The sequence below is a fragment of the Leishmania major genome, chromosome 36, assembly GCF_000002725.2.
Source record: "Leishmania major strain Friedlin complete genome, chromosome 36".
Classification (NCBI taxonomy): domain Eukaryota; phylum Euglenozoa; class Kinetoplastea; order Trypanosomatida; family Trypanosomatidae; genus Leishmania; species Leishmania major.
In genome coordinates this window covers 105,798-121,035 of record NC_007287.2, presented here as the reverse complement: position 1 = coordinate 121,035, position 15,238 = coordinate 105,798, and the positions used below count along the sequence as shown (strand labels likewise).

The window sequence follows — 15,238 nt, the reverse complement described above, 5'->3', positions numbered from 1 at the left end:
GGCACGCTGACCTTGGGCGTTCGCTTCCCTCTCGGCTTGTTAGCTCCACCTCTCGCGCTCATTTGGTTGCTGTCATCTCGGCTCCTCGCCTCTGTTGTTGTCGTTGCTCCTCTTTGCTCTCTCCCATTTTCATCATATTTGTAGCACCTCGCTCACTCTTTTATCACCGCGATCGCACGCTTCGCCTTCACCGTAGTTTCGAGTGTTGAGGGCGGCCTTGGTTTCGACACGCGCACAGGGTGCTGGCGATCCAGTGTTGAGTGTCTGCCTCGTTTGTGTCTCTGTGGTCTGTCTGCGTTGGCTCGAAGTTTCTGCGCGGCACTGCTTCTCTTTCTTTTCTCCTTCAGTTTTCTTCGTTCACTATTCCTGTTCAGCCTTGACAGTGTGCGTTGCGCTGGTCTTTGTAGCTGGGCGTCTGCTCTCTCTCTCTCTTCTCCTTTTTCGCTATTTATTCCGATCTCGCCAGCATCACTCGTGCGCACCTCTTTCTACGCCGTGCTTCCGCTCTTTTCATATGCGCGCCCACCAGCACACAACCGCCTGTGCAGGGATGGTGGGTGGAAATGACTCGAACCTCAGTGAGCTGAGCCCCATGCTGTTGCATGGGACTTGGCTACGCATGTCGCACTCGCACGCCGCCTTGGACACCGAGTCGAACTGCTCCATCGGCAGGAACTTGCGGCGGGTAAACAGTGTTCCCGTGCTCACGCGGCGCGACCGACACCTCATGACTGTGTCGCCGATGTTATTCGATCGCTACTACATGGCTGAGGGCGGTGGTTTGATTTCGAGCGCGTTTAATCTTGCATCTGCCACATGTGGTGCTGGTGTGCTTGCGTTGCCGTATGCGATGCAGCACTGCGGAACCGTCACAGGCACCCTCACTCTCATTTTCGTCTGCAACCTTACCATCTACAGCGTGTTCCTCCTGGCGAAGGTTAGCGCCTTGACGAGGCTCATGACATATGAGGAACTCGCCATCGATCTTGTCGGCCCCATCACCGAGAAAGTGACGGCCACGATCATTGTCGTCTTCTGCTGGGGTGTGGCTGTCATGTACATTGTGATGATGGGTGACTTTATCGTGCCGCTCTTTGAAGCCCTTGGTCTGTCCCACAAGGTCCATCGCCGCACCGCCATGGTGCTCTTCTGGGCTCTCGTTATGTTTCCTTTGTCGATGGCTCGCAAGGTGCAGACGTTGCGCTACGCCTCCATCGTCGGCACCGTATCCACCCTCCTGCTCGCCGGCGCACTCGTGGATCGCTTTGCGCAGGACAGAAGGGAGCACTCGAACCGCACGGGGCTCGACCCCGGGAGGCATACTCCCCCGCGTGCGCCGCTGGCTCGCTGGGACTCAGAGATGAGCGGCGCTCTCACCACGTTTGTATTCAGCTACTGCTGCCAGCCGGTGGCACCAAGGATCTACGAGGAACTCAAAGACCGCTCAGTGAAGCGGATGTGCGTGTGCACGGTGAGCTCCATGACAGCGGCCACCCTCGTTTACATTCTCACCGGCGTCTTTGGTGCCATGAGTTTCGGCGACTCGGTGAAGCCAAACGTGCTGGTGAACTTTTCGAACCACCTCGATTCTCACACAGCACAACTTGCGTACTTCGGCATTGTCGTCTCCCTCACGATGGCGTTTCCCATGACGATCTTTCCAACGCGCGACTCGATAGTCATGGGGATGGGCTACCATGCCGAGGAGAACCCCGCGCCGGTATGGTTGTCCAGAACCGTCGCGGGCCTCCTCGCCCTGCTGGCGCTGCTAATCGGTAGTGCTTTGCCGAACATCCGCGTCCTTTTCGACGTCCTCGGCGGCGTGTGCGGCGGGTCCCTCTCCTTTGTGCTCCCCGCTCTCTTCGCGCTGCGCTCCGGCTACTGGACGACGGCGGAGGTGGGGTGGCGACACATGGCGTTGACATGGCTGACGCTCGTGTTTGGCGTTGTGATGTGCGGCTTGGGCACGTACAATTCCGTGAAATCGAATTTCTTTTAAGTGGGTTAGAGCACGTTTCCAACATGGGCCACGAGCGGACCCGGGTGAGGGCAGTGTTGGGTGGGCGCCTCTCGTTGTCGTTGCAGCTCCTCTTTGCATAAGTATATCGTGTGTGGTGGTACTCCCGCCTCCCTCCCCTTCTCTCTCGCCGTCGCCGGTCTCTGTCGGCCTCACTCTCACTTCTATGCGTTGCCCCGTTACCTTGCCTGCACCTCGCATGCGCCATCACCGACGCGTGCTTGTGCTCTCCTCCTATCGTCCGTATGTATCTCTCGGTGGTGACGGCTCTCTCTCACTACAGTGCCGTGCTGTGCTTTGATCGGAAGCGACCTGCCCCCCTACCGCGCACACACCTTTAGATGTGTGCCGGCGGATAATGTGCGCAGAGAGGGCAGAAACGAGGGCGCGCAAATGTGTTAGGGATCGTGAAGAGCACAGACAAAGGAGGGCGGGGAGGACAAGTGGGCTTTGGCGCAGGAAAGAAATGAAGCAAAAGACGGACGGTCCCAGCCCTCTTCTGTGCGATCATCGATAAGGACGCGGGGGGCGAAAACCGAGGCACAATCAACGAAGAATACACACACACACACACACACACACACACACACACACACACACGAGGACGGCGAACAGCGAAGGAGGCGTGTAGGGGAGGAGAAAAATACTTTTGGCGGCGACGCCAGCCATCAACGTGGCCGCGTAGCTCGCGACAGGGCTGTACCTGTAGCGGACTTCGGCGCGTGCCTCATCTTTGATACCGAGAGCGATGGGGCATGTGCTCCTGAGAAGACTTGTCGGAAGGCTCTCTTGATGGATTGAAGTCCAACTCCTGCTTCCCGCGCGCAGACATTTGTGGGTACGCCTGCTAGCATATTTGGCAACCATTGTCTCTTCCTCCTCTTGGATCTCATGAAGCATGCGCGCCTCTGCCCTGCGCGCGCGCACTCACACACGTGCATTTTCTGGCTTTCCCACAGAGTTTCGTCTTTGCACGCAGACTTCATCGAACAACACAGGCCGTGGCACCAGGAAAAGAGGTTTACCACTCGCTCACAGATCTCAAATCACACGCGGCACCATTACGACTTTCTTTGCACAGGCGCTGTCGCACTCATTTTTTTAATCACCAGAGAGAGGCCTACAGACGGCGTCCAACCATGTACAGTGACGGTGAGCGCAAGACCGTATCGGAGCTTCAGCGGGAGGCTGAGGCGACGCGCAAGGAGATTATCGAGGAGGCGCAGCGGCTGGAGCGGATTAAGAAGGCCACCGCCAAGACGCAGTTCTCCATCGACCAGCTCTTTCGTTTCTTTGCGCGTGAGGTGGAGACCGAGGGGGAGAAGAAGATGCTGATCGACCTCCTCTCCTCGAATCCGCCAGACCTGCACATCGAGTGTGTGCCGGTGCTGCCGGTCGTCATCGCCATCGCAAATGGCCGCATGACCAACGCGCGTCGCATCTACGCCACTGACAACGCCTTCCTGGACGACTCGGCCTTCATATTTCTCGTCCACACACTGCGCTTCTTGCCTCAGGCTTGCAAAATTGACTTTCTCGACATTAGTGGGACGCGTGTGACGGAGCGTGGCATGTGCTTTGTGCTGGAGATGATGATCGAGCGCAACACCCCGTTCACCCTAGTAGCGAAGCGCCTGTCGATCCCGTCGCCGGAGGCAGAGGCGATGCGGGCCCGCTACGCGTCCCTCATGAGCGCATTGCGGGACAAGAAGTGCTGCCGCTTTATTCAGGAGTGAATCGAAGCTTGCGACATGCGTGCGCGCTTGTGTGGCGCGGCGAGACAGCTAAGCGCTGATGCGGTGTGGACGTGTGGATGCTGGCGACTTGGTGTAGGTGTGATGATGTTCTGCCTCTGCTTTCTCTTTTGCCTCTATCCCCCTGCTTTAGTCTTTGGCTGCCAGAGGGAACCACGACGAAGGGAGACCCTTCCTGAGTGCGTCCATCGCTCTGTATCTGTGCCGCGCAGCTTCCCGAGCGCTTTTTTTTCGCCTGTGCAGCTTGCCTCCTGCTCGGCGCCAGTGCGTCACATACGCAAACCAAAATGTTCACTGTGCTCGTTCTGCTACAACTGAACTCACTCTACCCTGTCTCTGTCACAGGCCCCATGGCGATGGCGCGAAGCAGCCATAGACACGTGCGGTGCAGCCATGCGCCGACCTCGTCATTGGAGAGCATGACCCCGGCCCACATACTCTACCCATCACGGCCGCCTCGCGGGTTGCCTCACAGCCGCTCCTTCAATCACGCTGTTCGCCACCCCTCGCATATTGATCGGGGTGACACTCAGGCTGCCCATCACCAGTTGGCAGTGTGAGGACAGGGGGGTGAGACACGCTGACTCTGCGCCCATCATGTGGATGGGACAGACGTGTGGTCACTGTTGCGAGTCACTCCAACGCAAGGCCATCCAGGACCCCGCCGCCGACATCCCTAGCGATACATCGCTCTGAGCTCCCTTAGGTTGTAGATGCTTGCCCCTGTCACCACCAGGAGGTGGTGCGGCATATGGAGGGGATAGTGTGTGTGTGTGTGTGTGTGTGGGGAACTCTGCTTGGCCTCTTCCCACTGAGTGTGGGGTGCACCGGACACCGGTTTCACGCTGATGTGTTCCCTCTCACGAGCGGACGTGCACATCATTCGGACGATGAACGCACGTCCTCTCTATGGTGACGAGGGAGCGCAGGAGAAAAAGCTTGCAGACTATCGAGCGCTCAAAGGAAAGGGAGACCAAAGAAGGAAAGAAGGGAGTTTGTAAGAGAGAGAGTGCCGGCTAACCTGCACGAGAGGTAGACGCTATCTTCTCACACCGAGTCTCGCCAACTGTGCGTCATAGCACAGCAAAAGGCAGACACACACACATGCACACACACACACACACACACACACACACACACAGATACACCGACAGGTGATCTGATTTTGGTGACACGCACACATTTTGTTTTGTTCTTATCCGATGCTCCAACCTTCTGCAATTCCGTTCCATCTCTTCGTCATTGCGTACAGACCTGCACACACGCACGCACATCTCCTCAACTAGTCAGTTTCCCGCACATTCTGGAGAGAGTCTTCAGTCTTTTGCCTTTGCGCTTACTATTCCTTGTCTCTCGCTCTCGCTCCCTTACCCGTCCACCTTTTCTGTAAAGGTTGCGGATGTTCGCTGTCTATCGCCGTTAAGTGTCGTCTCTCCGCCTGCCTTTCGCTTTTTTTTTGTTTACCGTGTTCTCGCTCGCGGTGCGCATACGCGTTTCCATACTTCGTCTTGTGCACGGCAAGTGAGAGAGGTACGCTTCAACGAAATGACGACTGTGCTGAACCGCCGGTTTGACGTGCTCTGCCATAGCGGCACGTGCCCGTCCTACCTGATCGACGTCTTGTCTCTTCTCGTGGCTCATGCCAACGATACAGAACTGTTCAAAACAGAGCTGCGTAAAGGTGATGGGGGCGAGTTCGGCGCTGCCGCTACCGGTGCAGGCAGTGCCCATGCAACATCTTCCACTGGCCCTGCCAGTCGCACTGACCGGGCGGTCGGTGAGGCGCGCGAGCGGCAGGCGGCAGACCGGCGTACCCAACTCATGTACAAACAAGTGGAGGACCCCGAGGTCCTCGATGACGCGCTGCGCGCGTCGCACGAGACGGTTCTCATCGCCGCTGAGCGCAGTCTGCAGACGTACACGGAGGATTTGAAGCACATCAACGACATTGCCATGGCCACCTCCGCCAAGCAGCTGCGGGCGATGCGGGTGGAGACGCAGCAGCAGATGGAGGCGTTTCGCGACCGCGTCTGTGGAAGTGTCGTGGCGCAAACGAAGGAGGAATTGGAGGTAATGCGCAGCGAACTGGCCGCATCGGTTAGAGCTGATGTGAGCGACATGGTGCGGCAGCTGCATCAGGTGAGCTTTAGCACCCAGCAGCAGCTTCAGCAGCTAACGTCCTCCTACACTGACTTTGTGGCTCAGGCTCACGACGCGCTTACCCTGGCCCCACTCGCGGATGCTTACGAGGCCGTGAAGACGGTCGAGTACATGCAGGAGCAGCTGAAGTGCATAGAGGCGGCGGCGACCACCAGGTCAGACGTGGAGACGCTGGAGGAGCGGCTGAAGGACTTGGAGAGCATCGTGACGACTCTGGGGTCGGTTGCAAAGACACCTGATGTCGGCGCAGCCGCAGCGGCTCGCGAGGGCTTCTCCGTGAATGTACCCCCTCCTCTGTCGTTGTCGCAGCAAAAACCAGTGCTGTCCAATCGGAGCGCCTCTCACCGCAGCCAAACGCCAAAGTGCACGTCACCATTGCCGTTGCACCTGCACGTGTCGCGATCAGCCAGTGCGAAGGGTCGACCGTCATCGCCACCACCGGCGTCGCCGGGACCGCCAGCGCAGAGGACACTCGCGGAGCGTCTCGGCGTCGCGGTGGAGGCTGCCGAGGACGGAGTGGTGCTCGCTGAAGTATTGCCCGGATCGGCGGCCGCTGCGCATCGACTTGGCGTTGGTCACATCATCTCTCACGTGGGCCGCACGGCCGTGAAGACCCCTGCTGCATTTGAGGAAGCCCTCCGTGGGATTGAGGGGCAGGCCGTGAAGATCACCGCCTACGACCCCTTCAACGGTCGCGTTCGCGTACTCACAGCGCAGCCTTTGTGACGGTTGGCGTGGGTGTGGGTGCGGCGCCCACCGAGTCGCACAGCCACTAGAATGTGCGCGTGTGTGACTGTCTACGTGGAAGAAGGGGCACAGTGTTAGCGTGTGTGTGTATAGTTATTCTCCTCGGTTGCCTGCAGCTATCGTGTCCGTTTGAGCGAGTCGGGACATTCGCCTTTGTTTGTCCAGTCTGGGCATGACAGGGAAGGCGAGCAGACGCCGTGATGCGCTCTCCTCAACGAAGGTGACGCACAGACTTGAGGCGGCGGCTTTCTTTCCTGGCAGCGCTCTTCTAGCTGCATCCAATCTCAACGCCGATCACCGTTCGGAGCGCTCCGTGAGCGGTGGTGATTACTCTACAGCTCCGTGTCATGCGAGACAAGCTCATCCTTGTGGGTAAGGAGACAGTGTTCGAAATCTACGACGCGCGCCGCCGCGTTGCCCGGGCGCGACTGCTATCTTTTTCTCTTCGTTACTGTCCTCTCTTTTGTGCCCTTCCCGGAAATGGGACACCCTCTCCTTCTTTCACTTCACGGCGTTTGCGCTGACGCGCTCCTGTGGGACATGCACCATCCACGACAACGACACAAAGACATATACAGGGTATTCTCTGCCTGCTTCACGGCTTAACGCTACTACCGCTTCTGCGAAAATGGACTTTGAGAAGCTTCTGACACACGACGCGTTGCGCCCGTTGATGAGCGAGTTTGCGCTGCACCTCATGGACCACTCCGACACGGCCTCCCTCATTTCTCGGCTCCCACCGCCGAAGATGGCGATGCTGTACCACGCCGCGCTCCTGCGTTCCTCGACAGCAGCGTCAACCCAAGGCGAGCTCACGCACGGGGCAGAGCGCCTGTGCGCTTCGGTGTTGGATGCCTACGCGCTTCGCGACGGTGGTGTGAAGGAGGGAACACCAGGAATGGATGGCGCGCGCATGCGGTCTGTTTGGCCAATGTCCGCTGAAGAAGCTCCTGCAGCGATGATTATGTGTCCAGCGCTCTGTCAATGTCTTGTCGAAGTCGAAGGCAAGCATCCTTTCCTGGAGGAGGCACTCGCGGCGAGAGAGGCGCGACTGCAGCACCGCATCGTGACGCTGGCTGCTGGCGTCGTCCCTGTCTCGTCCATTTCGCCGGCCTCGCGAGCACCTCCGTGATATTGGGTGAGTGGAGCTGTATGGTTCCCCTTTTTGCGAATCCTCGCAAATGGGTATGTGTCCTTTCCTCGCTTTGGACTCGTTGTCGAGAGCACTCGGCAACACTGCTGGTTCTGGGGGCGGCACGTCCAACGCCCGTGCCGCTCACACCGGATACGGAGATGTACCACTTGATCGTGTGTTCGCCGTTGCGTTTTTGTTCTTTTTTCCCACTCTCCCTCTGTGCCTGCTCTCTCTGCTACGTCAACACCGCTGCGGTGGTAGTGAACCTTATTTTTATTTTTGTGTGTGTCTGTTTGATGGCGGTTTCTCTGTTGTGCCGCTGTCTCGTCCCCTGTTTCGTTGCGCTCGTACTCCTGTGCGGTTTGCCGCGTGTGCTTCTTGTCTTCCCCATCTCGCCTTCACCGCACCCTCCCCCCTCTTTCGGTGTGCCACTCGCGCCATCAACGTGCGCAAGGAAAGGTATGCGGTGTATCGCCATCACGAGTCACGAGACGACGGACTCCCCCCGCCGTCCCTGCATATTGTTTGCCGTCTCACTTGTTCGCCTTTGCCTGCCTCCTGCTGGAGTGATTTACCGCGAACGCAAAGCTTCCGCAGAGGTAACGTGAAAAAAAAAACGACTAAACATGTTGTGATCAGAGAGTGCGCGTCGGCGCCAGTGCGCGAAGCAGGCGCTGTATGCCCGCGTCTCATAGCAGTGGAAGAAGCAGCGCTTCGATGCAGCTTTTGAGAACGCGGTGCCTGATCTACTCTCCGCCGCGAAGAAAAAGAAAGTGGCACGGCCAGTGAGCCCTGCCCCCTCCTGTTTCCCACGTCTCTATCTCTCCGTACCAGTGTGTGCGGGCTGCACAGCGCACCACTCTTTCTCCTCTCTCCGCTTGCCGTCTTTTCTTTCGCACCCCGTCACCGAGTCCATCTTATCTGCCCACTCGACGGTCTCTATCGTTTCTTCGTTTGTTCTCCCTCTACCTGCTCCACTTCGCATCGGCTGCAGCGGATTATGGGCGGGCCTGCAATCTCGTTCACCCGCTGAAGGTCGAAGAGCCTCTGAGCTGTGGGCAGACGTCGCGCGCGTGGAATTGGCGCTTTCATACTCCCCTCCTTTCCGCTTTCGTACCTCAGCTCGTGCTGCTGCGCTTCTTCCAAGGTGTGCACTGCCCACCGTCTTTAGTGCTCGGCGTCGCTTAGCTTCCCCTCCCCTCCCCCAAGCTGCCCCCTCCTCTCCTAGTCGCGCAGCGCCTTCTTATCATGTCCTCAAAACGCACCGAGGGCACAGCTGCTGACGAGGAGCGCCGGCGGACGTCGGCCGCGTCTAGCGGCTCATCGAGCGTCAGCAGTACCGACTCTGACGAAGCCAGCAGCAGTGTCTCCGACAGCAGCAGCAGCGGCAGCGGCAGCTCCTCCGACTCCGAATCGTCCGATAGCGAGCGCCCGTCGTCCACCCCGCAGCGCCAAAGTGCCGCTGCAGCAGAGAGAGCCACGTCTACGCAGCAGCTACAACAGCAGCGGCATGTGCAGCTGAATCCCGAGCTGCGCTTCGAGCGGCCAGACAAGGAGTACATCCCGCTTCCACCTCTCAGAGACATGCAGGACATGGTCAAGGTTCTGTTTCTCTTGAGCACCGATAAGAAACGCTATCCGGATGGGCGTCACCGCACGCTGGACTACTTCCGTGTCGCGGTGGAGATGTTTGTGACGGAAGTGCGACAGGAGTACAAACGGCAGTACCAGCAGGCGCAGCGCAACGGCCGTGCGATGCAGCGGTTCACGTGGAAAAACTCGGGCGAACTGGCGATTTGCTTTGCCTGCTGCTGCGATAATGTGAAGCTTCTGTACGACAGCCTTCAACCTGGCCCCCTCAAGCCGCTCTGGGACGCCTTTGTCGGCCAGCTCCCACCCATGCTCATCGTACAGAGCCGAGTGCCGGAGACGATGCTGTCATCCCAAACGTACCACACCAAGTACATGGACTGGGTGAAGGGCGGCACACGTTACGGTGGCGAGCAGTCGACCGCGAATGTCCGCTTCCCCTCCGTGGCAGACCGTCGCGTAAAGGTTGAAACATACCTCCGGAGTGGCGCGGGGTACAAGATCGAGGCTGTGCAGGTGGGGTCGACGCCCGCTGCGCCGGCGGCTGTCCCCGCCGCGGTGGCGCCTCGCCCTTCTTTGGCCGCTGCCGCGGCTCCGATGCAGGCTTTAGAGACTCGCGCGCCTTTCGCGGGGCGACTGCCCGGCACAGGCTCGGCTAAGGTGCCGGTCGCTCCCGGTGTCGGTGGACCTCGCCCCCCAGTGAAGGTTCCCATGAAGCACGTCGGCGGCGGTGTTGCGCACGGAAGTGTGACGACCGCCGCCGCTCCCCCGCTTGCCTCCACCAGTGTGAAGCAGATGCCGCCGGAGATGAAGCATCTGTTTTGGTTGTCGGTGCTGGCGCACGTAAAGGGTGGGGAAGCGTCCCGGGCGTTTCCGGATGACCGACTGGAGGCGCTGCCTGGCCTGCTGCGGCTGTGCGAGATGACAGAACACACGGAGGAGATGTGCATCTTGATGGATGTGCTGGCGGCCTCGAGCAGCGGCGTTCAGACAGTCTTCGAGCGGCTTGGCGGCCTTCTGTCATTCCGCCGGTTTGCCTCCCATTTCATCCAGAGTGAGGAGGCAGAGCCGCTCATGCAACTCGTCGAGCAGCTCGCGCGGTGGCGCGTCGCGGCATGGGGCAGTACCTCACAGCAGGCATGGCAGACCGATATGAACCAACGGCGCACACGCGATCTGATGTGGCTCCGTACCCTGCCCCTCATCCCGGAGGCGAAGCGGGCGGCGTGGGGAGCGCTGCTGCTGGTGATGGAGCAACGCTATATTTTCAAGGCCCCGCGCCCTGATGACACGACCGCCGTTGACAATCCACTGAAGCGGCGGCGATCCGAGGTCGAGCTCGGCGACCTGCACGCTGTGCTGAGTGACAACGTCGACATGCAAAGGTGGGTGGTGCCCCGGGTCAATGTGTTCTCCGCTGTCCGCCTACCAGTGGAGCTGCGCGTGCCGCCACTGTGCACAAAGTTGGAGGAGAATACTGTCCGCTTCCTCAACGCCAAGCGCGAGTACGCCGAGAAGATGCAGGTGACGTGGCGTGAGAGGCTAGAGAAGATTCTGAGCGCGCAACCTCGTGCTCCGGGTCCCGCCGTACCGGTGCCTCTCTGGTATGACCCGTACGCGCTGCTGAGGGTGGCGTCCCCGCAACCATGAGAGAAAGGAAAAGAGCGAGCGCACACAACGGAGGAGTTGCACATCAGGCCTGCCAAAAATGTTTGTGCCTGTGTTTGTATTCGGCGCTGATGCTGCACAAGTATTGCATAGAGAGGCAGCAACGATCTCATACATAAAACCCCTGCATGTGTGTTCAGCAGAGCCGCGACACAAAAAGCATTGCGCGTACAGCGGCCGCGCATCGTCACACAGGATCGAACGTCGAGCGCAATCTTGATCTGCGGTCGAGTTCGTGCGAGGGTGATGTGGCCAAAAAGAGAAGTTGGCGGGCGGCCGCTCGCCATAAAAGCAACGATATGCCATCAAAGAGCCTCTCGCTTTAGCTTTTATCATCGCTGCCCACACCTTCTCCACGGATACGGTGCTCACTTGAGGCCTGCGACTTGCCCGTATGAGCGTAGGATGCCCCCCCCCCCCCCCCACACACACACACAACGCCCTGCAGCACTCTCTAAGGCACGCTATATCCTTCAAGCTGCTGACGCATTCTTCACCTCTTTCCACGTACTCTCTTCACCGTTTCCTTCATGCACTCAGTATATGATACTCGCCTTGTATAGAGAGTTGCACAAGAGCACACACACACATGCACACATGCGTGGCCAGCGCAAGCGATTGCGGCGGGCGAGACACCTGCCCGGGGTGGGCGTATCCACGCCTTTTTTGTCGAAGTTTGCTGCACCGCGGCGCAAATGGTGCTGGAAGTCAGTGGTAGGGAGGGGGAAGAGGAGAGGACACTGTGGATCGTCGAAGGGTGATGCTTACCGCGGAGGCTGCCTTCCATTAGTGGATCGCTTCGCAGAAAATAAACCCTAGATTGTGTACTGTAAGAGAGGTGTGGTAGTTGTGTGCGCTGCTGCTGGAAGGACTGCGTGCTTTTTCACGCTTGCCTTCGTTGCTGAGTTTCTGTCACGGGGGAAGAGGGGAGGGTGCCCCGCTCACACGGATAGGGAGAGAGAGAAGAGTCGTGGCGCACTTTTGTGTGTGTGTGTGTGTAGCGTTCAACGAGCGGTGGCAGAGACGATGATCAACCCATTTATGCGTTCTGTTTGAGCTGATTTTATTCACTGAAGCATCACACTGGCCTTTTCATGGTCTGCCTCGACTGATCTGCCGTTTGGTCCGACGTTAAGTGCGTGCGCTTGTCCCTGTGGGCGTTCCTTTAGTGATCAAAGGAGTTGTGACGACGATATGTCGTGACGGAATTTCTGCGAAGAGTACCCCCGCGCGGCGGAATCACTGTGCCTCTGGCTCAGACTTCCACACAACTCAGCTCTCGCTGAGATACACGCGTCTTAAGCCTCTGTCCCTTCAGAAACCTCGGCGTACCGCGGCTAAGCTGTTATGATTCGAACCTATCCATGCTTTCCGTGACTTCACCCTTCATGAGCATACACAGATACACCATTGTCATAGTTACAATGAACGTTTTTTTTTTTTTAGCGGTGACGGGGAACTGGAGGAGGGGGCCATGCGCGGAAGCTTGTGCCCCCCGCCCCTCCTCTCCTCTGTTGTCGCTGTGTTGCAGCTCGTCTTGGAGGAATGCTGTGCGTGTGCGCGCACGCGCCTGTGCTTTGTGGGTGGATGCGGTGCCGGACTGAGAGAAGGGGAGCTTTTTCGTTTGCTGCCGTGGTGTGGACGATGCCTTTAGGTCCTTCGCCGTGTTCTTTCGGTGCACGGCAAAGCTATTGTGCTGCATCTAGATTTACTGTGCGTGCGTGCATGTGCGTGCAATGCCACGACAAGTGTCTTTGCTGTACTGCGCACCTGTTCGCGAGGCGGCTAAGCTGTTATGATTCGAACCTATCCATGCTTTCCGTGACTTCACCCTTCATGAGCATACACAGATACACCATTGTCATAGTTACAATGAACGTTTTTTTTTTTTAGCGGTGACGGGGAACTGGAGGAGGAGGCCATGCGCGGAAGCTTGTGCCCCCCGCCCCTCCTCTCCTCTGTTGTCGCTGTGTTGCAGCTCGTCTTGGAGGAATGCTGTGCGTGTGCGCGCACGCGCCTGTGCTTTGTGGGTGGATGCGGTGCCGGACTGAGAGAAGGGGAGCTTTTTCGTTTGCTGCCGTGGTGTGGACGATGCCTTTAGGTCCTTCGCCGTGTTCTTTCGGTGCACGGCAAAGCTATTGTGCTGCATCTAGATTTACTGTGCGTGCGTGCATGTGCGTGCAATGCCACGACAAGTGTCTTTGCTGTACTGCGCACCTGTTCGCGAGGCGGCTAAGCTGTTATGATTCGAACCTATCCATGCTTTCCGTGACTTCACCCTTCATGAGCATACACAGATACACCATTGTCATAGTTACAATGAACCTTTTTTTTTTTTAGCGGTGACGGGGAACTGGAGGAGGGGGCCATGCGCGGAAGCTTGTGCCCCCCGCCCCTCCTCTCCTCTGTTGTCGCTGTGTTGCAGCTCGTCTTGGAGGAATGCTGTGCGTGTGCGCGCACGCGCCTGTGCTTTGTGGGTGGATGCGGTGCCGGACTGAGAGAAGGGGAGCTTTTTCGTTTGCTGCCGTGGTGTGGACGATGCCTTTAGGTCCTTCGCCGTGTTCTTTCGGTGCACGGCAAAGCTATTGTGCTGCATCTAGATTTACTGTGCGTGCGTGCATGTGCGTGCAATGCCACGACAAGTGTCTTTGCTGTACTGCGCACCTGTTCGCGAGGCGGCTAAGCTGTTATGATTCGAACCTATCCATGCTTTCCGTGACTTCACCCTTCATGAGCATACACAGATACACCATTGTCATAGTTACACTGAACTGCGTAATTTCCCTCGAAGGTGGTACAAAGCTACGAGCCGTGATACTTTTGAATGACGCCCAAGCTCTTGCCGTAGACGGATTGTGGTGAGATGCGGCGGAAGCCACCCGAGCACCAGTTTCTGCGCAGGACACCCCCCCCCAAACGGTACTAGCAGCAGAACAACGTGGTAAGAAGGCGAAGACAGCCCACTGTCGCGACCGGTGACGTCATGCTTTGTGACTGCTGTCGGGAGCTGAGGCAGGAGGACTCATTGAGCTAGAGAGTGCGTCTGACACGTCAACGCATTTTTTTTGTGCTGATCCGGCGCATCATATCGGCATCGTCTCGAAAGGGCAGCGCGCGATCATACGGAGGCGTTGCTTCGTGTGCGATCCCGAACTGGGCATGCGCGCCAGAAGGTGATCCATATGACGCCTGTTTTCTGTAGTGTGGTTCTTGCGGTGTTTCTTTGTTACTTGTCGAGTGAAGATGCTATCTTGCTTCTCTCTTTTCATGTCTGCGATCGCAAGCATGCTTCTTCCATCTCTCGACTCTTCCCTCCTTCTGCCTTCAATACCACCCATCATACATCGACTGAACCGTACATGCGTACACTTTGACGTGTGGCGTGCGACGCGGCACTGCTCATCCGCTCAGCTGGCTCCCCACGGAGGCCCCTCTCCCAGAGCTGATGTTAAGAGCAAAGAAAGTTAGGCTGTCAATCACCGCTTTCTTACTGCGCACGGACGACATCGTTTTCACGTCAAGGCCCGATTCGACCGGCTCAGTGTTCTGCCGCATGGAAGTCGTCGCCCCTTCAGCCCTTCCCTCACGTGATTTATTTTTTTTTTGCTCCGCTCTCTGCACCCTGCACATTGCGCCTATCGTAGCCATGGCCGACTGCGACGGGGATCTGTCGAATGTCCATCCGGAGCTGTTGAAGCTGTGCGCTGACCCGGAAGACTGGCGTGAGCAGCGGCGTCGCGCCATGAAGGCAAAAATCTTCGGCACCGGCGCTCAGGCGGGTGCCTCGCCCGCAGCGGAGACATATCTGCCAACAGATAGGACTTTTGGCCCGTCGCCATCATCCGCACAGCAGCCCTCTGCTTCCTCGTATTCAGGTCAACAAGGCTCGGTGTCGCAACAGGCGGCGGAGTCGTATATCCTTCAGCAGATCCTGTCGCACAAACGTCGTCGCGAGGAGGCGAACACCGAGAAGGCGAGCGCGCTCGCCAGCACACCTCAGCCGCATCCGCAGCCGCTGCTGACTCAGCCGCAACAGAACCCCCCTGCTTCGCAGGCTCAGGAGCTCTCCTTGAAGGAGAAGCTCATGCGCAAGTACAGGAAAGGCTGAACCTCGCCGGCGTGCGTCATCTCCTATGCAAGACTTTGCGCGTGTGCGCATGCGAATGT

At 58.2% G+C, this 15,238-nt stretch overlaps 5 protein-coding genes across 5 annotated transcripts; all 5 read left to right on the top strand.

The window, feature by feature from the left end:
• Positions 1-514: 514 nt before the first annotated feature.
• Positions 515-1,999, top strand: AAT28 (amino acid permease-like protein; the record flags this gene model as incomplete). Its single annotated transcript, XM_001686560.1, has 1 exon — positions 515-1,999. The coding sequence occupies one exon, from the start codon at positions 515-517 to the stop codon at positions 1,997-1,999; it is 1,485 nt and encodes a 494-aa protein (XP_001686612.1).
• Positions 2,000-3,156: 1,157 nt separating this feature from the next.
• On the top strand, positions 3,157-3,753 carry LMJF_36_0410 (conserved hypothetical protein; the record flags this gene model as incomplete). Its single annotated transcript, XM_001686559.1, has 1 exon — positions 3,157-3,753. The coding sequence occupies one exon, from the start codon at positions 3,157-3,159 to the stop codon at positions 3,751-3,753; it is 597 nt and encodes a 198-aa protein (XP_001686611.1).
• Positions 3,754-5,316: 1,563 nt separating this feature from the next.
• LMJF_36_0400 (conserved hypothetical protein) lies at positions 5,317-6,657 on the top strand (the record flags this gene model as incomplete). Its single annotated transcript, XM_001686558.1, has 1 exon — positions 5,317-6,657. One exon carries the CDS (start codon positions 5,317-5,319, stop codon positions 6,655-6,657), a length of 1,341 nt encoding a protein of 446 aa, XP_001686610.1.
• A 2,404-nt stretch (positions 6,658-9,061) lies between these two features.
• LMJF_36_0390 (conserved hypothetical protein) lies at positions 9,062-11,053 on the top strand (the record flags this gene model as incomplete). Its single annotated transcript, XM_001686557.1, has 1 exon — positions 9,062-11,053. One exon carries the CDS (start codon positions 9,062-9,064, stop codon positions 11,051-11,053), a length of 1,992 nt encoding a protein of 663 aa, XP_001686609.1.
• A 3,571-nt stretch (positions 11,054-14,624) lies between these two features.
• LMJF_36_0380 (conserved hypothetical protein) lies at positions 14,625-15,179 on the top strand (the record flags this gene model as incomplete). The annotated part of the gene is made up of 1 exon (XM_001686556.1): positions 14,625-15,179. The coding sequence occupies one exon, from the start codon at positions 14,625-14,627 to the stop codon at positions 15,177-15,179; it is 555 nt and encodes a 184-aa protein (XP_001686608.1).
• Between the last annotated feature and the right edge of the window lie 59 nt (positions 15,180-15,238).